We start from the raw sequence: 21776 nt of genomic DNA on the forward strand, positions 1-21776 counted from the left end.
ACAAGAGAGAGATCAATATCCTCAGTGCAAAAATTATCAGTCCTTGCACAGTTGGTGTTTAGAAATGACCGGGAATATGGGCACGCAAGCAATCTAAAATGTCAAGTCTCTGGTTGATGCTAGCTATAAATAGACAAACAGAAAAAAAACTTGCCGCTACAGAACTCCAGATACTTGAATTCCTAAGGCTTTGACGCTGTTTACTGCAACAATCTTACCCTCCATTGATTGAAAAGCATGTGAGGACATGGATCTCCCGTGAATGTCTAATCTGACCCATCCCTGTCAAGTAATTGACCTATCCCTAACAGCCCAAATATTAAGTCGAGCAACAGCTTGACAGCTGTCATCTCATCGTCTGTGATATAAGGACCATACGAATCAAGTCTAACGAGATCAAGATACGAGACTTTGTATTAATAGAAAAATGAAAAAGTGTCGGTCCAGTTCGTAAGTCATAGACTGCCCTTTATTCATGAGAACATAGCTTTATATACACAACGGGAACAGAGAAGAGGAGGAGCTTAAGGTGCGTGTTCCAAGTCTGTCGCAAAATGTTGGAACATAGAGTTCCTCTTTTGCGATCAGGGTGTGGTTCTCTTATGAGGATGCTTTAGTTCGTATACATTTTACTTCCTATTTTCTGAAACTTAGGGAGAAGATGAACATTCAGGAATAGGATGATGCTTCTTAAGCTTTCACTTCTTGCCTACTCATGTCTGATATATATCCATTATGAATAAAGCTCAACCTCTTGGAACCTTTTATTACTTAAATTTAAGCAACCCTGACAGACGAGGAAGATCATTAGGGCTGACACTTGGCAACTGAGCACTGGGCTGCGAAAGGTAGGCAGCCAAGGGCCAAGAAGTAGTCCTCTCCACAGATCATATAACGACTAGATGTCGCATTGGCCCGACCTCAGTGCAGAGGAAAGTGGATTTAAGTCAACAACTCTGTACACCAAAAAAGAGGAGGGTGACTGGCTGATCAGTAGTAACGACCTACAATCGCTTGGGCCTTCAACCAACGGCTATCAGTGACAAGCTCACTCTGAATCTGGCCACGCTGGTGGATGAAAAAGCATGAGTCCTGTACACCAAAATTTATGTACCAGCTGATGAAGGCAAGTGTTCGCATTTTTCCTCGCGCTATGCGAGGTCTAGTCATTATATGGTCTGTGGTCTCTCCCCCTACATTGCTGTAAGGCAAGCGCCCCCACTTTTCAGGTCCCTTAAAACATAGATTAACTTCATATATAGATCGATCAAGGGTGCTGCGATTGCATGTTTTCGTCTCAGCTGTCGCTGGTGGAAAAATGTTTCATTCGTAGTGAAGCTACTTAGGACAACTATGGTCAAAATTTGAATCGTTGACGGCTCGTCCAAATTCAGAGCAGAACCCCTAATATGACTCCTTCTCAAGCAATTGCTCTCGTCCAGCACGCTTCATAAAACGGGTTTGAGTAAGTTGTCCGACACATTTTTAAGAACGAAATTTTGAAGAGGTTAAAATGGGGCTCAAGTTAAAGTTTTCATCCATGTGGTGGAAACACTTAACTGAAACGCAAGGAACAAGCCTGGGTTTAGGCTACCTCCAGAGGTGTCGGATTTACCTGTTTACGTATAGCGCAAATCATGTCACCCACATTCAAGCACATTGTTGGGAGATTGAAACGAAATTCGAATTGCCTCATCATTGCGTTGCAATTTCGGATACATTTTGTTACACTTTCGAGATTTTCGAGATGCGTTGCTAAACAAGGGCAATCAATAGAGTACATAATTTGCTCTACTAATGTCCAAATCTTTTTTGACATGTTACATGTATTATGCCCTGAAAAGCATGTTTTTTTTTATTATTCTACACTCTTTCTACCTGTATATTTGTAAGATTCAAAAGAAATTAAGATTAAAGAGGAATAACAAACGTTTCATGATAATAATCAACTTGCCTGAAGCGAGATTTAACGAAATATCTTTGTCCATTTTCCACCAGCGTCAGCTGACCTGAAAACATGCTCATGTGGTACAGCTCCTGTTGAACTTAAGCATTCTAGTTATGGTTTTCTATGCTTAAAACCCATGATGACCCGCCCTGCCATGCATACTCACTCAATTACTTTTTTACTTACAAAAATGAATGCTAGTCTAAGCATTGGAAAGGCTTAAGGCAAGAAAACGTGACTCTTTTGACGACATTGTCGCACGTTTGTGTTTTTCGACAATCTGTGCGTGAGGGAGTAATGAAAAAAGAGTAATACTATTAGGAAAGTGATCAGCACTTAAATGTTATTAAACTCAAAAATAAACTGATTTCTATGATCATTTAACATCGACCTTATACCCCAAGTTCCAATGCATATTGTACTTAATAATATTTCGCTCCCAAAATTCGTTGCTGCCTGTTTAATGGTTTAGGAGCCGTGAATGGTCTTGCTTGGAATGGCTAGTTGAACTTAAATTTGGTCTCCAACGGTAGCCCGAACTGGCAAGACTGGTGTAGTCGTGTCAATCGTTTGGGTGACTGGCTTCTAACGGGCTTTCCAAGCCCGATTTTGGACTTAAGTTGCGTGATTATCAATTTGCAGCATTTCGTTGAACAGAATTAACGATCAGCAGAAGTCATCACGGGTTTGTTTGTTCACCCAATTCCTTACCTACGTCTCTTTTCAAAATATGACTGATAACATCGGAATGGGTTGAGTGTAATAATGATGAACTCAATCTGACCAGTATTTGGGTTTGTGAGACAAGCCAAGCTTGAATCACTCTCTGAAATGTGACAAGCACTGCCCACTACCTTTTTGACTTGACTTTTGTGAACTTTGCCTCATTTCAGAACTGTGTTAAAGATTGTCAAAACTCATGAACCATCATTTCAAAAGTTGCATGTCTGAGGTCCAACTCTCCCATGACCCCTTGTGTTATAAAGCATTTTTGGGTGTCTATTTTGTGTCCATGTATGGAAACAAACATGTTGTCTTCAACTCCACACACTTAACTGTCCATAGCCATGAAATAAATAATTTGGTAGTCTGTCCTGTTGGCCTGTGTCACTTTGTGTTCCTATTTTGAAAGTAACAAATGCTGTGATCCATGAAAAATATCAGGTTTGGACCAAAAGAATAAGAGCACAGAATCATGGGCTTCATCCCTATGGATTATAACTTTGTTTTCACTTGGAGATTGGATATTTAAATTTCACACATTTCTTTATGGTATGGTCATGTAAAGAGAGGCTTTATAGGGCATGTCAATTGAATGCAATTCAAGGAAAAATGCAGCCTGGCACCCTGGTTTTGGGCATTTTGGGGAGGGACAACTAAGACAAACATCAGTCTACTAGCACTATCCACCCATTGAACTTTCAATAATTGAGTGATTTTAAGTGAGCTGTGTTACAAAACCCAACAAAATGAACATGTTTGGAGTTAATGGGTGAATGCACTATCAAGTGGGCTCAGTGCCATAATGCTATTTGCTTAGGCAAGCATGTAAAATGGAATAAATGTCAAAATTCAATACATGCACAGTGCAATTTGGCTGGGCATGTTATCTTTGATTTTACTCCATGGAATAACGTCAGTTAATGATGAACGCGTTCACTTGACAAGCCCTATTGGCTTATAATTAGGGCAGGTAAAAACATTGCACTAAAAACGACCAATTATTTCAATAATATTTAATCAAAAAAAGCTGCAAATACTTCAAAAATATTTCTTATTGAAATTGAATGTTTTTGCCCGCTCTACTTATAATCAACTTGTGGCGGAAAAGATGGCCTAAAGGATTCTATCTCACGCATTGTTACATTTTCATTATCACGCAACTATAGTACCCAAATCGGACTCTGAAAGTCCGTTAGCGTGTGGCCGCACTGAGTGAGACCGCGACACTGCTGGACTGACCGACTGACTGCGTGTCTGTCTTCTCTGTCTGTCTGTAGTTAGGAAGTTGCCGAGTCACCGACCGGTCTCTGCTCTGCTCTGCATGCATGCATGCTGAATCGGCACTTGTCGTAACAATTGCCTAAGTGACTGAGTGACGAAGTGACGAAGTGACGAAGTGACGAAGTGACGAAGTGAGTTGTAATCGACTGAGGGACTGCCGACTTACTGACATTTTCATCGGTGGAAAATGATACCCCAGAGCACTCCCCTCCTTGGCGGCCTTGGCGGCCTTCGCGGTCCTCGGCGGCAGACCCGTGGATGGATCCCCGATCCAGTGAGGGGTGGATGGTCCGGCTGGCTAATGGTCATGGTGCAGGCGGCGTGGTTCCGCCGAGCCCTTGTCTTGGTCGTGGGCAGCCCAGTCGACGGGCGGGTGGACAGTCTCGCGCCTGGAGCGCACCTTAGACCTGAGCTCGCACTTGACCAAGGCCCGATTCCAGGTGGAGCTCAGCCATAGCCAGGCCTCAGGCCCGGTGGAGGGCGTCATGTGGGTGGGCGAGGCCGCGTGGCAAGGTCGAGTGGCCTTTATGGGCGCCACATCGGTGAGTCACGCACCCACCCTGATGAATTAGCCTTCTTCCAAGCCTTAGGATTCTCATGGGCCTTGCTCGTCTGATTGCGCAGAATCAAACAAACAAACGAACGAACTGAGATGATCATTTGATGATTTTTGAGAAATTCCAATGACGAAAGTGATTTTCATTCACAACTTACGGTGGTTGCCCAACATGGCCACAATGTTGCAAATGAATTGATCGAAGCCGATTTCACAAAAGCACGTTTGTCTTCAAACAAGAAGCATTCTTGTCATTTGGTCATGTCTACGTACCTAAACAAAAACGTTCCAACTTCCATAGGAAACAAACCATTTCAAACTAATCAATGGGTCAAAACGGGCACGATTGGAATTATTAGTGAGGCCTCCATACTCCCCCTAAGTATAAAAGTATGAAACGAAACCGACCGGTCCGGGACTAGGACTAGCCCTGCTGTGTCCCTACTCTCATTGCCCATGATGAACAGCCGGACTCCAGATCCCGTCAAGCGTACTAGAACCGTTTTTATGTATTTCTGTATTTGACACCAAACATTTCCAGTCATGCCCGGCGGCCATGTGTTCGTGTTTCTTTGGACATCATTTAACGCCCGCTCTTCTCTTGAATCTGATATTGGTTTAGGCGAGTTCCGGTGACAAGAAGACCTATCTGCGTGTGCAGGAAGTGCCCGCTGGACTAGAGGGCGGTTTCCCGGCCTGGAAGATCCAACTGAAATCCCCCGTCAAGGCCGGTCAAACGGTGAAAATTGACGTGGAAATGATCATCACCGCTCAAATGGAGCTCTTTCCCAAGGAGATCACACAACGCGAAAAGCAATTGGTAAACCAATCATCCCTGAATCAGCCGCACCCCCCTAGATGCTTGCGGGCGGCCATACCTTTTTTTCCATTCAGTGAGCGCCCTTTCACATTTTTGTCTGATATTCAGGTCCAATACAACGGCAACCACTATACTCAATGCGTGTATGCGGTCAAGAGCCAAACCACGAAGGTCGTGCTGCCCAACAAGAACACGGAAAGCTACTCCAAGCAACTCAAGCCGGTCTCTGCCTCGGACAATACCATCACCTATGGACCCTACTCCGAGGTCCAGCCCATGGCCCAAGTAAGAATATCTCGCCTCGCTCTCTCTTATCCTTCCGACAGACCAGTCCAAGTCGAACCATTCGTCGTTCTGGTTGTGGTTCCCTTCTTGAAACTGCGACTGATTCATTCAGACGTGTTGGCCTGCTTAATCGAATACCTACCGAGTTACTTACGAACAAACATACTTACTTACGAACATACATACTTCCAGAGCGAGATGAGCGTGCACTTTGAAAACAACAACCCGTTCCTGATCGTGAGTCGCCTGGAACGCACCATCGAGCTGTCCATGTGGGGCAACATCGCCATTGAGGAGACCGTGGACTTGCGCCATTCGGGAGCCAAGCTGAAAGGCTCCTTCTCGCGATACGAATTCCAACGCGAGAACTCCGGCGCCTCGGCCGTCAAGAACTTCAAGACCATGTTGCCCGCTGCCGGTGAGAGACAAGACCATGATCCAGCACCTCCACTTATCCAATCCTGTCTATTCTATATATTTCTCTATTCCAGCGTCCGACGTGTACTACCGCGACGATATTGGAAACATTTCAACTTCGGCCCTGAGGACGTTGGTGGATTCAGTGGAACTGGATCTCCGCCCGCGATTCCCGCTTTTTGGTGGCTGGAAGACCCATTACTTCATCGGGTATAATGTGCCCAGCTACGAGTACCTCTACCATCAGGCCGAGCGTTACATCTTGAACATGCGGGTGGTCGACCACGTTTACGACGACATGATTGTGGAAGACTTCTTGCTTCGCATCATCTTGCCTGAGGGCACGCAAGTCACCGGATTGGACACGCCATTTAAGATGGCTCGCCTAAAGGACGGACTACATTTTACCTACTTGGACGTCCAAGGCCGGCCCGTGATCACCCTCACCAACCANCCTGTACATCATTTTTCCTTAACATATTAGAATTATGTCGGATGTACGGTACAGCAGAGAATTATGTACTCAATTGTGCATGGAACAGAGCTTACCATTCAGGGACTCACCAAAATTAGAGACTAAAGTTACTTTAGTCTCTAACCAAAATATGAAAATGCCCTAGAGGTGACGAAGTTAGAGACATACCCGTCTGCTGTACCGTACATCCGCCTAGAGGTGACGAAGTTAGAGACATACCCGTCAAGCAAATTTAGATCACTGGAGGGCAAGAAGCGTTTCAATGGGGGTCAACTTGATGTTTTATTGAAGACTTGAGGGCAATAGGCTCTAAGATGCCCTGTTTTTGTATAACATGACTCAAAATGTTGAATATATTAAGATGTACATGAAAAGAGCCATAGAGACAATTTAGAACATCTTTTTAACATTTCTGTAACGCTCGAATCCAGTATGGTCCTTATATCACAGACGATGAGATGAGAGCTGTCAAGCTGCCATATGTTCTTCAGATCAGGGATTACATTCATTCAGGAGGCCTAAGGCCAGGGTCGCTGAGTATCTTACTTTTTCTGGTTCAGTGTGTTAACGATTCTAGTCTTAAAGTCAGCTTTATATGTCATGGACCTGTTACGAATACAGATATATGAGTTAGATGACTTACAAGCTAGTAAGTGTAGTTACAACATGATGTATCACATTTTTACACTTTAGCAGTTTTATCCACAACTCGCAATCAAGCAATCTTTGTTCTATCTTCCCGCCAAGCACTAAGATCACGCGCGATCTTGAGAAAAGTTGAAATACTCTATGACTTACATATTTTTGTAATGGCATTGGTAGCAGGTAAATATTGATTCAAAGTCTGGTTGAGTGTTAAGGTTGCACAATTGATAGAAAGTTTAAAAGGTGAATTTCAAGGGGATTTGCCCTAAACAGCAAGAGTGAAACGAATGTGTACTTCTATCAGTTATTTAGTATCATTCCATCAATGATTGTTTCTAATACCAACGAAACAATGACCCCTTCAAAATACCCCAACACAACAAAGGGTTTTATCCACGTGGGCTTTGGAGAATTGATCATTGATTATTATACACTTCAATAAATGCAAATGCTATAAGATTGCCAAGCTAAACTCAATTTTAATTCCTTTATCTTATTGCTGCATCTTTGCAGGTTATCATTGCACTCAGTGTAAGATCGTGTTTTTGACCATTTATGGGACACATTATGGGATGCATGGAACAAACCAGTCAAATTATGCTCTAATGTCAATAATTGTGGCAGTTAAAATGATCTTCTCCCTCATAGCACTGCAAGTTTGCAAGTTATTTGCGATACTGGGAATCTTGAATGTAATCTTTAATCGTTTGTATCTTTCTTTATTATAGATTCTAGAGGCAAAGGGACTCCAGTCATTCAAATTGTAGCGAAATCCGAGTGCAAAGAGGCAATAAAGCCAGCCTTCGAACTACTTCAGCTCCTCGCCCCAGACGCCGTTCAGCTAGTAAATGTTGTAGTTAGTGATTTGGCTCCAGGATTTATAAATGCTTGGCGGTAAGTTTTCCCCCAAAGCTCAGTGAAAAAATATAAAATGTTCCTGGCATGTTCTCAATGCCTGGAAACGAAACCTTCTTCCTCATGATGCCGAGTTGTATCTATCCCTTTGCGGTTTGAGGACAATCCCTGATGTACAAGATTTTTGGATTCACTTTTATAAGTTGCAACACGACTAGGTAACTGCTTTCTCAGTTGTAACTTTTTTATCGTCGGTTATACTTTGAATTTTTCGATTATTTGAGTTTTTTGTTATTCTTTTTCATGCAAAAAAGTCGAATGGATGGGACTACTTTGATGAAAATTACTGGCAAAAAGACAGGTCCTAAGAATGGGTTAGATTTTTTTCTAACGGTTCAATTGCCCACAACTTGATAATTGAACGGTAATATTCAATGTTTGTAAAGCGTAATTTGATTATAATTGTCAAAAGAACTGTCTTGTTCTTTGCAGTTATCATCGCACAATTTAAGACAAAGGGATGAATCTGAAAAAGAGGATGGATGAGACTTGCTTTGACCAAACCAAAATAGATTTTGAAAATAGATATCGTTGAAAACATCAAAATATCCAGCAAGGGATCCGGGGAGCTCACAAGCCTTCACGATTACAAAAAAAACTTTGAATACCTTTATCCTAAATATGACCATTATTCAGTTACCGACCATGACGAAGGATTTATCGTTTCGAGTGGTCAAAGCAATGAAGAGTACGAAGTGAAACCGAACCAGTTGGGATGTGTGCCAAATAATTGCCTGGTTCGATGCTTGAAGTGTGCAAACCCTAAGGCATACGGCCATTCATTTGTGTGCTCTTGCATGCAGTTTTCTTTGCGGAATATTTGCCAACATTCCCATGTTATTGCCACGTGGATTGGGCGACAGATTTCCGAGCCGATTAGCACTGTTTTAGACGAAAAGGGTAATTGCTGCTTTCCCGTCAATCCTGTGTCCCTAGAAATCAAATCAAATTCCCCTGCCATTTCCAATTCAGCTCCTTCCGCTAGTAATTCGCACCAAAACCAAACCAAGCAAGCGAAATTCCAGTTACAATTTAACGACAACGTGAGTATTTTTGTTACGAGAAACATCTGAAGCTGTTGATGATTGTTCAATTAAAACTTATCTAATTTTCAGGATCAACTCAGAAGGCATGAAAATGCCCTGGAAGCCGTGTCCAAATGGAAGCGCAAATTAGAGTCCGCACAAACGTTTGAAGAAGCATTGCCCATGATCAAGAAAATCGAAAGATCCAACGTTGAATGTAAAAAGAGGAACATTTTTCCATTTGTGGATCGGAAACGAAAGCGAGAGCGAATTTCTTCAATTTTTCCCAATCAGAAAGTCACGAACTGCCACCGAGAAAACGAGTCTCCCAAAGCTGCTAAGAGCACTCCACTAATGGATTTAATGATTGAATGAGCGTCGTGCCAGATTAGCGAGTCTTGTTGGATGTTTCTGATTACTTTATAAAGTCAAGGTTGTCATTCACATGTTAAGCAAGATCAAATCGATTGGCACCAAGTCTTTTCTTGAAAAGTACGAAATGGCCAGATTGATTTAGGAATGTGCCTCGTGCAAAGATGTTAGCGATATCAAGCAAAATCTGTCTGGATTTGTTCAGTGCGATGTTTGTGACAAATGGTTTCACTGTGATTGCGCGAAAGTTGGGAATGAGGAACTAGATGAACAGAAAGAAAAGCCATGGTTTTGCAATGATCATTCTTCATAAATATTTCAATTTCCATTCTTCTTTTTTGCCTCTCGCTTTTCATAAAACTGAAAAACAATGTCATCGTCATTGTTGCTTATGAGCAATGCGTTGCTTTCTAGGTGCATGAGGACTGACTGACCTTACTTGCTTGTATGTACAAGTTCATTTCTTTATAAGTGAATTTACACTTTTTGCCAGTTGGTGGAAGGATTTCGAAATGCTACCCTATACCTATCTTAAATTAGGGTTCGCCAAGCTCAATCTTTCAAGTTCTGGGTGGGGATTCCAGAGACGGATGGCGATTGACACAAACCCCAAAAAGGCTTGTTGGGTGGATGGGGAACTTTTAAGTTCCTAATTCTTGAAAGTTCAGAAACTCTGTTGTTGGTAGAGTTGTAAAAATTTGAATCCGAATATCATAATTGAGGGCATTTTGAAAAAGGTGAAGGCATCTTTTTCTCGGACGTTCCCAATCTTTTGTCAATTGCTAATTCATTCCTCAGTGCAAAAATTATCAGTCCTTGCACAGTTGGTGTTAGAAATGACCGGGAATATGGGCACGCAAGCAATCTAAAATGTCAAGTCTCTGGTTGATGCTAGCTATAAATAGACAAACAGAAAAAAAACTTGCCGCTACAGAACTCCAGATACTTGAATTCCTAAGGCTTTGACGCTGTTTACTGCAACAATCTTACCCTCCCATTGATTGAAAAGCATGTGAGGACATGGATCTCCCGTGAATGTCTAATCTGACCCATCCCTGTCAAGTAATTGACCTATCCCTAACAGCCCAAATATTAAGTCGAGCAACAGCTTGACAGCTGTCATCTCATCGTCTGTGATATAAGGACCATACGAATCAAGTCTAACGAGATCAAGATACGAGACTTTGTATTACCTAGAAAANTACAAACATAGGTTGTCCATGGTCCAGGAGCCTCTGTTGTTGATCTTGGCCTTCTTCATCTTCTTTGCGCTCACCATCGTGTACGTTCGACTGGACTTTGCCATCACCAAGGACGAGAGCTCGGAAATCCGGATGCGAGTGGCGGGTTTGTGCAACAAGATCATGAACCACCAAGACAAGCGATTCAAGCAGTATGAGCAGATTGACGAGGCCCTGGCCAAGTACAAGGCTTATAAGGAGCAGGCCCAGTTCCAGAGCGCGGCCAAAAAGGTGGCCAACGAGGCCAAGACCGAGAACCAAGCTATTGTCGACCTTCTGCCCGCCTTGAAAGCCATATCCGGAGACACGGCTGAGAAAGTGGCCGAGATTCAACGGCTGGATCGGTACGCATTTATTACAAATCATACAAATCGTCACTCTTGGGATGCCCATTGCATTACCTACTGGACTGATGGATTGGTCGCCGGATGGCTTGAATGACCAATGGTCCACCTAATTAGCGTTAGTTCTACTCTCTCTGGACTATGGTAATGGCTCTCCTCGTCTCTTCTAGGGTGATCAGAGAGCATCAAAACAATCAGGCGGCCATTTTTGATAAATTCCTAACGTCCAAGTTGAACAAATCGCAATTCGTGGAGCAGGAATTGAGTCTCGTTAAGAAACGGGACGAAGCTCGGGAAAAGATTGACCAAATCTACAACCACCTCAGAGGGGTCTAAACGCCTCGTCCTGATGAATCGTGATCATGGATCAATCACATCAATCACACACTAACAGTTTCGAGGTGTGCCTCGAAACCAATGGATTTGAGCACTACTTTTTCTTGTTATTCTTGGCGTTCATTGCTCTCAACAGCCGGTGTGATTTTGTGGACGTGTTTCGTTTGTTTTATTCTCTCTCATTCTGACCGAGAGGACTGCATTCCATCATTGTTCTTTATTTCGCGATCAGAGAGCATTAAATTTGAAAATTCCCGTCTCCTGGGAATCAGCATTCACAATTGGTTTTTGAATGGGCGGGTCTCTCGCCACTCCACATCACAGATGTAACTGAACTGCAAGATCACAATAAGTGCGGCTCATGTGGGCTTCTTGAGCTTGTCTTGGGTGAAATTTTCATTCAAGCCCTTGAGCTCTCGAGTTCGATTCAGAACCGTCGGAGGATAAGCCACAACTGAAATTTTAGGTGGCTTTAGATTTCACTGTCAGTATTAAGTACACATCTCATTCTCCTCTCAATCTTCCTTTCGTTGCGGACAAACAAAACCGAGAAAAAGTGCAAGAATACGCTCGAAAATGCCTGATTTCAACCACGCATTTTTCGCTGAACAACTTATTGCTGATCGATTCTACTAACACCATTAGTCCAAGAAGGGATAAACAGAGAGCTCAATAGTGGACACTAGGAGCATACCAACGACTTTGCATCATCTCTTTCCTTGTGTTAAAAAAGCTTATGGTAAGTTTAGAAAAAGTGACGTTTCTAAAGCTAGTCACCAAAAACGTGCGATACTATGCTTTTCCTAGTAATATTAGGTTGGAAAAGATGATTGCCAAAGTGTTGACGCGTTGCGGACCTCTATAGTGATGATTTGCATGTCGTAATTATTTCGAATTTTACCCCTAGAGAAAATTCGAAACGTCTTGTCTCCCAGGAGAGTTGATGGCTTATTCATTGTGTCACAGTACGTGGGCAATAAGTTGGTCATTTAATAATTTCTGAATAAAGTCTGGCATCTTAGAGCGGCTTTTTTCTCGTTTCTACGTTTGTTTGTCCGCACTTAGACAAAGCAGAGGGCTCCAGTACAGTGTTCAGGGTGAATCTTGCATGAGGGGAGCCATGAAATCGGACCATAAACGCATTCGAGGCCCTAAATAGAGGTAATGGGCGGATCCTCTGGTAGCAATCAAAATGTCATGGGATTCCATACGAAGGGAAAATAACAAGGACTTCTAGAGATGTGCACTACGAACGGAAGCAAACTACATACAGTTTGAATTTTTGGCCTGCTCTTGGTCAGCTGTAGTGCTGGGTCGAGTCCTCTTTGCTTTTACTTTTAGGTGGCTCGAGTCCTACAAAAGACTCGGGTCCGGCAGAGGACCAGAGTCTTTTTCTAGAGACAGTTCATGCGAAGAGGCTCGTCTTGCTAAATGTAAAGAAAAAAACCAATATTACATTATTTTGACAAGTCCGGACTCGAGTCCTTTCAAAAAGAATCAAGTCCGGCCAATTCGTCCAAAATCAAGTCAAACCCTCAAGTGCATTCGGACTCGCGTCCGGAATTGCCCCAACACTAGTCAGCCACATAAGCTTTGAACAACATGCCTTTGAAGCGAACCACTTTACAAGAAAATAATGTAAACATGACCTGCCTTAAATTGAAGAGATCTACCTTTCTTACCTCATTGCTTTAATTCGAAAACTGGCTCAGATTTACTTTGACCAAGAGCAGACCAATTTGACTGGAAGCTAGTTCACAGTCGATATTTCTAAAAGTTCGTGGAATACTTACGAAACCAGACGCACAATCCCAATCCCACGAGGGATCCCATCAAGATCATGCATTGACGATTGCACATGAAGGCCATGTGACCAAACATGTTCACCCACACTGCTGGCGTTTATAGCTGATGAATGGATTTTCACCACTCCGTCGTCTTTTGGGTATTGAGTGGCCCGACAAAGATTCTAGAAATTTGAAGCAAGGTCTCAATGTGAAAGTCCCGGAAAGTCCCCTGTAAGCTAGCTACTAATGGGATAAGGGAGGGCTGTCTATCAAACCAGGTAGCTCTCATTGGTGGATGGCGTAAAAGAAGGAAGACCCAAAGACAACCAAACGCACCTACAATTTCCAATCGATTTTCTAGATTATTAATGACGAGCGAGTGCTCGGTCAGGGTCCCGAACTGATTAGCCTCATATTTCCTCTACAACTGCCGTGATTGGGAACCAACACATCACGAGTAATCCAAAATCCCCCGAGTGCTTACTTGACGCCCAAGGCCAAGAATAAAGTCTTTTTCTTAAGATGTCTCCTTCCTTCCTAAGGAGCCATCCCATCAAAACAGTTTGTAGCTTCTTGACCATTTTTAAATCGAAGGTTAAAAACTTGCATCCTGCATGTTGTGCAAAGTTTGTAAAAAAACTTACACATCCGACATTTTCCTGCAAATTAATTGCATCTGCAAATTTTGCAAGTTTGAAAACAATAGTTGACATTTTTCTGCAATTTATTGAGCATTTTGAGCCATTTCTGCAAAAGTTATCAAAACGTATGAATAATTTTCAAGAATCCTCGTCAATTTTAGGAAAAATTTGAAATTTTACTGCCTGATTTATTTTTAAATCTCTATAAGAAAAAGCACTTTTTGTACTTTACTGCCTTTGCATTCGATTCATTTTAATAGTGCTTTTTATTTTAATTAAATGTGATGGAGTTTTCAAACAAGGATTTATTTCGGGTTTATCAAAACGTTGGACTTGGTTGTCTCGTGTTCATATCTAGTATCTTCTTGAGTCAAGTTGAAACCAACATGTGTGCATGGTTTCACCATAGATAACTTCATATATAGATCGATCAAGGGCGCTGCGATCGCATCTTTTCGTCTCNTGACGCTGTTTACTGCAATAATCTTACCCTCCCATTGATTGAAAAGCATGTGAGGACATGGATCTCCAGTGAATGTCTAATCTGACCCATCCCTGTCAAGTAATTGACCTATCCCTAACAGCCCAAATATTAAGTCGAGCAACAGCTTGACAGCTGTCATCTCATCGTCTGTGATATAAGGACCATACGAATCAAGTCTAACGAGATCAAGATACGAGACTTTGTATTACCTAGAAAAATGAAACAAGTGTCGGTCCAGTTCGTAAGTCATAGACTGCCTTTTATTCATGAGAAACATAGCTTTATATACACAACGGGAACAGAGAAGAGGAGGAGCTTAAGGTGCGTGTTCCAAGTCTGTCGCAAAATGTTGGAACATAGAGTTCCTCTTTGCGATCAGGGTGTGGTTCTCTTATGAGGATGCTTTAGTTCGTATACATTTTACTTCCTATTTTCTGAAACTTAGGGAGAAGATGAACATTCAGGAATAGGATGATGCTTCTTAAGCTTTCACTTCTTGCCTACTCATGTCTGATATATATCCATTATGAATAAAGCTCAACCTCTTGGAACCTTTTATTACTTAAATTTAAGCCACCCTGACAGACGAGGAAGATCATTAGGGCTGACACTTGGCAACTGAGCACTGGGCTGCGAAAGGTAGGCAGCCAAGGGCCAAGAAGTAGTCCTCTCCACAGATCATATAACGACTAGATGTCGCATTGGCCCGACCTCAGTGCAGAGGAAAGTGGATTTTAAGTCAACAACTCTGTACACCAAAAAAGAGGAGGGTGACTGGCTGATCAGTAGTAACGACCTACAATCGCTGGGCCTTCAACCAACGCTATCAGTGACAAGCTCACTCTGAATCTGGCCACGCTGGTGGATGAAAAAGCATGAGTCACTGTACACCAAAATTTATGTACCAGCTGATGAAGGCAAGTGTTCGCATTTTTCCTCGCGCTATGCGAGGTCTAGTCATTATATGGTCTGTGGTCCTCTCCCCCTACATTGCTGTACAGGCAAGCGCCCCCACTTTTCAGGTCCCTTAAAACCATAGATAACTTCATATATAGATCGATCAAGGGCGCTGCGATCGCATGTTTTCGTCTCAGCTGTCGCTGGTGGAAAAAATGTTTCATTCGTAGTCAAGCTACTTAGGATAACTATGGTTCAAATTTGAATCGTTGACGGCTCGTCCAAATTCAGAGTAGAAACCCCTAATATGACTCCTTGTCAAGCAATTGCTCTCGTCCAGCACGCTTCATAAAACGGGTTTGAGTAAGTTGTCCGACCACATTTTTAAGAACGAAATTTTGAAGAGGTTAAAATGGGGCTCAAGTTAAAGTTTTCATCCATGTGGTGGAAACACTTAACTGAAACGCAAGGAACAAGCCTGGGGTCAGGCTGACCTCCAGAGGTGTCGGAATTACCTTGTTTACGTATAGGCGCAATCATGTCGCCCACATTCAAGCATATTGTTGGGAGATTGAAACGAAATTCCGAATGCCTCATCATTGCGTTGCAATTTCAGATACATTTTGTTACACTTTCGAGATTTTCGAGATGCATTGCTAAACAAGGGCAATCAATGGAGTACATGATTTGCTCTACTAATGTCCAAATCTTTTTTTGACATGTTACGTGTATTATGCCCTAAAAACATGTTTTTTATTATTCTACCACTCTTTCTACCTGTATATTTGTAAGATTCAAAAGAAATTAAGATTAAAGAGGAATAACAAACGTTTCATGATCATAATTCAACTTGCCTGAAGCGAGATTTAACGAAATATCTACTGATGGGGACCAAACAAAAAATCACCGGAGGTTGCAAGTAGGGCTACCAATTTACATTTTCAATGGCATACGGCATTACTAGCGGAAGATCGAAAACCCGTTAGTTAATCACAAATGTGACCCTGATTTTTCTCCGATCAAACCAGGGTCACCTTTTTGGCCAAGCCTGATATTCTACGATACGTTAGAAAATACCCGTGCTTTGACTTTCCTAGCTTTCTGGCGATCCTGATTTTGGAAATTTGTTTGATCCCATCACTAGAAATATCCTTGTCCCTTTTCCACCAGCGTCAGCTGACCTGAAAACATGCTCATGCGGTACAGCTCGTGTTGGACTTAAGCATTCTAGTTATGGTTTTCTATGGGTTTCACACACGCACACAAAGGCGGGATCTGACGGAACAAATAAACTAAGTATCAAATCAACCTCATATTAGAGGGAGGATCAAGGTTTAATAATTAAACTTGGAAGGAACCCAAAGAGAAGCAAGTACTTCATTGTTTTGGCTAGCGTGGATATTTTGGCGGGCTCAAAATTGTAAGCCTTTAATTTCATTGCAATTGATTATTATAACCTGGTTGAGAAAAAGTTCATGGTTATTTTTGAAGACATATTGTTACAGATACCTTCTGCACCTCCTTTAAATACTGCATTGTCCCAATCTTCTGCGTTTGTCGCAATAGAGTATTTGCTCTCTAATTCTCACACTATTCCTGCTTGTCTTGTTGTCCTGTTGGTAAAAGCTCAAGCTTTTCCTGAAAATGCAACTAGAATCTCAATACTTTACACACAAAAGAGCAAATATGAAAACATTTGCATTTTAGAGGTCTCTTCACCCAGAGGAACCAAATTTGATCAAGAAACCTGCATGGTTAAGGGTATCAATTTGGGGGCTTAAGCTAGGAGACAACTTTGAGGGCTTTTGATTTTTAAGTTGGTAAAATGAAATGTATTGAAACCTTTGGTAATTGCTTCATACCTTTGCAAAACTTGTTTTATGTTGTCTTACGTGCTTTTAAACAGGCTTATATTTATGCATTTGAGTGTTTTTATCCTGGGGCAAAAGTTGTTCCATGCTTTCAAAAATAGGTTTTAATGATTATTTGGCCCTCAAAAAGAATTTCCTTTCCGAGCCCTACTGATCAGGGCAGTACACACCATGGACAAGGCAAAAACCTGCTACCTAGAGAGAACACCTTCAAATCCACAATTTTCCTTTTCATCCACTAGTTGTCTGATATGGAGGGCAAAAATAGCCCTTACAGACCCCCAGAATGAGTTACTGCTTAAGTTTTGAAAAGTTTATTGGCAAATTATGTGCATATTCGGTTTAATTTTTGCGCAAATTTGGTGTCAATAAATTCCATATTTATCTGTAAGTTTTGGCCGGCCTAGTAATGACTACTGAGTAGAAAAACAGGTAGAAAAAATCAGTGAAAAAAAGGTAACTAAAAGGTGAAAAAACTGAAATTTGTTAAAAGGGTGAAACACTAAATGTAAAAAACGGGCACAAAATATGACATCATATTTCCAGTTGTTGAAAAAAAATCAAAGCAATAAAACAACTGCACATTTTTGTGAAATAAACAAGAAGATAGGTGCCGTGAGATTGTTTGTCAATTAAGTCAGTTTTGGATTTAGTGTGAGGTGACCATTTTCAAATGTCATCAAAAGAGTTGCTCATGTGTGGTTGGAGATATCGCACGTTTACAAAGATAGAACCACGGTGCTAACTCTGTACAAGTCGATTGTTCAGTAACATCTTGAATATGCTTCCCCCATTTGGGCTCCAATGAGTTCAGCAGGTTTGTAAAAGGTCGAACAAGTCCAGAGATGTTTCACGNTGGTACAGCTCCTGTTGAACTTAAGCATTCTAGTTATGGTTTTCTATGCTTAAAACCCATGATGACCCGCCCTGCCATGCATACTCACTCAATTACTTTTTTACTTACAAAAATGAATGCTAGTCTAAGCATTGGAAAGGCTTAAGGCAAGAAAACGTGACTCTTTTGACGACATTGTCGCACGTTTGTGTTTTTCGACAATCTGTGCGTGAGGGAGTAATGAAAAAAGAGTAATACTATTAGGAAAGTGATCAGCACTTAAATGTTATTAAACTCAAAAATAAACTGATTTCTATGATCATTTAACATCGACCTTATACCCCAAGTTCCAATGCATATTGTACTTAATAATATTTCGCTCCCAAAATTCGTTGCTGCCTGTTTAATGGTTTAGGAGCCGTGAATGGTCTTGCTTGGAATGGCTAGTTGAACTTAAATTTGGTCTCCAACGGTAGCCCCGAACTGGCAAGACTGGTGTAGTCGTGTCAATCGTTTGGGTGACTGGCTTCTAACGGGCTTTCCAAGCCCGATTTTGGTACTTAAGTTGCGTGATTATCAATTTGCAGCATTTCGTTGAACAGAATTAACGATCAGCAGAAGTCATCACGGGTTTGTTTGTTCACCCAATTCCTTACCTACGTCTCTTTTCAAATATGACTGATAACATCGGAATGGGTTGAGTGTAATAATGATGAACTCAATCTGACCAGTATTTGGGTTTGTGAGACAAGCCAAGCTTGAATCACTCTCTGAAATGTGACAAGCACTGCCCACTACCTTTTTGACTTGACTTTTGTGAACTTTGCCTCATTTCAGAACTGTGTTAAAGATTGTCAAAACTCATGAACCATCATTTCAAAAGCTTGCATGTCTGAGGTCCAACTCTCCCATGAGCCCCTTGTGTTATAAAGCATTTTTGGGTGTCTATTTTGTGTCCATGTATGGAAACAAACATGTTGTCTTCAACTCCACACACTTAACTGTCCATAGCCATGAAATAAATAATTTGGTAGTCTGTCCCTGTTGGCCTGTGTCACTTTGTGTTCCTATTTTGAAAGTAACAAATGCTGTGATCCATGAAAAATATCAGGTTTGACCAAAAGAATAAGAGCACAGAATCATGGGCTTCATCCCTATGGATTATAACTTTGTTTTCACTTGGAGATTGGATATTTAAATTTCACACATTTCTTTATGGTATGGTCATGTAAAGAGAGGCTTTATAGGGCATGTCAATTGAATGCAATTCAAGGAAAAATGCAGCCTGGCACCCTGGTTTTGGGCATTTTGGGGAGGGACAACTAAGACAAACATCAGTCTACTAGCACTATCCACCCATTGAACTTTCAATAATTGAGTGATTTTAAGTGAGCTGTGTTACAAAACCCAACAAAATGAACATGTTTGGAGTTAATGGGTGAATGCACTATCAAGTGGGCTCAGTGCCATAATGCTATTTGCTTAGGCAAGCATGTAAAATGGAATAAATGTCAAAATTCAATACATGCACAGTGCAATTTGGCTGGGCATGTTATCTTTGATTTTACTCCATGGAATAACGTCAGTTAATGATGAACGCGTTCACTTGACAAGCCCTATTGGCTTATAATTAGGGCAGGTAAAAACATTGCACTAAAAACGACCAATTATTTCAATAATATTTAATCAAAAAAAGCTGCAAATACTTCAAAAAAGATTTTAAGCCCCTCATAATCTTTTTCCCTCCAAGAGATTGACTCTATGGCGCATTTCACATGAAATTCCTCGTCTCTCACTAACGCTATGTCGTATTCCCGGGTTAGGACAAAGGAATGGAGACATTTGAATAACATAAAGGATTAGGTAACGTTCATACCTACGCTGAATTCTGTATAATCCCAATGATTCGAGGCGTTCCCAATAGGGACCTTTAAGCTGATGTCAAACTCAACCTTTCTGAGAAAAATGGTCACGAAACCTCCGTTTTGATTCGTTCTTGGGCGGTCACTTGTCACATCTCATTTCCTAATACAATAGCTAATCAAATCGACGGAGATTCTTGCGACAGTCGTCTTCCATCTTGACTGGAATCTTAGGTTAATACTTATTGTCCAACCATTATTAATCAGACTCGAATCTTGTAGTTTTATGTAAATAATTGAGCAAGTTGAACCGTTATGTCATTATGTTGCAAAAGGTTTCGCGGGTGAAGTCGAGTATCTTGAAATGCTGAATTTGTTTCTTACACCTTTCCACATGAATACAAGCAGATGAGCACTTGCAGGCAGAAACGATTCCAGAAAATTTGAATTAAATGGTGAGAACGATAAAATACCCGACTAGAATGAGATATCACACTAATTATGACTAGAATTGTTTATTGTGTGAACTACTCAAACATCGAATTGATGATAACAGAAGGGGTTTAATAATGGACTAATAATTTAGAACCATGCTAGAAAAAAGTTTTTTAAAACGCACTCACTGTTCAAGAATGTTTCAAGCATAAGTGTTCCATATACAAGCAGAACGCATAAAAAGAATGGTAACGTGCACGAGATTTGTCATTTCATTCCAAAAAAGGCCCATTTTCTAATTTGCGCGTCTTCATCAAATCTGATCCTTCACGAGCGAAGAAAAGTGACTGCAAAGATTGGTGATCCCAAAGAAGTGATATTGTTAACAGTCTTAAGCACACCTTCAACATAAGAGGGAAGTCCAAGAAAGTACGTCTCACTTTTAATGTTTGAAGAAAGTGAAGATATTCTGCCCGGATAAGAATTGTGCCACTTAGGGATCTTTCTTTGCACTTTGTCTATACGGCCAATATCCCCTGTTAGGAGGGTTCCATACTTCAAGCTTAGTCTACATGAAAAAAGTGAAGAGGAGAATCAAATCACAGCCAGTACATAAACAGTTGGGTAGAGAAAAGCGATGAAAATCTTGATTAGTACAGAAGATTGGGTGGGTCAGATTGAACAGATCCTGTTTCAGCTCCCGCCATTGATGACATTTGACCGGAGCCGGAAAACGTGCGTGACCGCCAATATTCCGAAGGGATGTCAGGCCAAGGACAGTAGGGTGTTAGTACGTCCTTGACCGAGAAGGACAACTTGTGTCCGGACATCACCTCTGGAAAGGTCAGGTTCCCAACACTGGGACACTAACCTGGTCAGCCCGATGTTTGGCTGTAAAAATACTTCCATGCATTTTTGGCATATTGGGGAACGCACAGAAATCGTTTGAGGAATTTGGTGAAGGTGGCATCGGCGGATTTGAGGGCGGATTGAGCGGAAGGCAGTAGAGGAAAATTGGGTTGATGTAGGTCGCGAAGAGTTGAAGAACTATTGAGAGGGAAGATTCTTGATTGGAAGTCGATTGGAAATGTTTTCGATCCTAGCCCTAGCCTTGACTATTGATGATTTGAGATGGTTGGTGGAGGAAAGTTGGGTTGAAGGTGCTTGAGGAGAGATCCACAAAGATTGGACAATTTTATAGAGGAGAGTAACTACCGAGGTGGTAGAGGCAGCTGGTCTGGAAATCAAATTGGAATTTGGGAAGGAGATCCCTATCCTCGGCCAATCCGGAAAAGCGGACGGCTAAAAGGGTGGGTGAACATCATCTTTAAGAAGAGTTGGCCACTCTGAATAAAATTTGCCCGAGTCTACTGATTGTAAGAGTTTCCCGTGGATGCGATTCATCCATCCTTCCAGAATTCTTGAACGTTGAGTGTAATGGCAGAACAGCTTCAATCCATAGATTCCATTGTGGATTATTCTTTGGGAGTTTTGATCATGATGGCCCAAAACCACTAAACAGTAAGGACTACCTGGCTTTGGCGACATTGTTCATTGAAATTTTGGAGGAATGAATGCTAC

The 21776-nt window shown here is 41.6% G+C and overlaps 1 protein-coding gene across 1 annotated transcript; it reads left to right on the forward strand.

The window, feature by feature from the left end:
* Window positions 1-4035: 4035 nt before the first annotated feature.
* LOC131880672 (dolichyl-diphosphooligosaccharide--protein glycosyltransferase subunit 1-like) lies at window positions 4036-11664 on the forward strand. The gene is made up of 8 exons (XM_059227356.1): window positions 4036-4494; window positions 5131-5328; window positions 5437-5613; window positions 5806-6031; window positions 6105-6487; window positions 9181-9433; window positions 10660-11047; window positions 11218-11664. Exons 1-8 carry the CDS (start codon window positions 4438-4440, stop codon window positions 11381-11383), a joined length of 1848 nt encoding a protein of 615 aa, XP_059083339.1. The 5' UTR covers window positions 4036-4437; the 3' UTR covers window positions 11384-11664.
* Window positions 11665-21776: the final 10112 nt, after the last annotated feature.

Source organism: Tigriopus californicus, chromosome 5 (genome assembly GCF_007210705.1).
Source record: "Tigriopus californicus strain San Diego chromosome 5, Tcal_SD_v2.1, whole genome shotgun sequence".
NCBI classification, from domain to species: Eukaryota; Metazoa; Arthropoda; class Copepoda; order Harpacticoida; family Harpacticidae; genus Tigriopus; species Tigriopus californicus.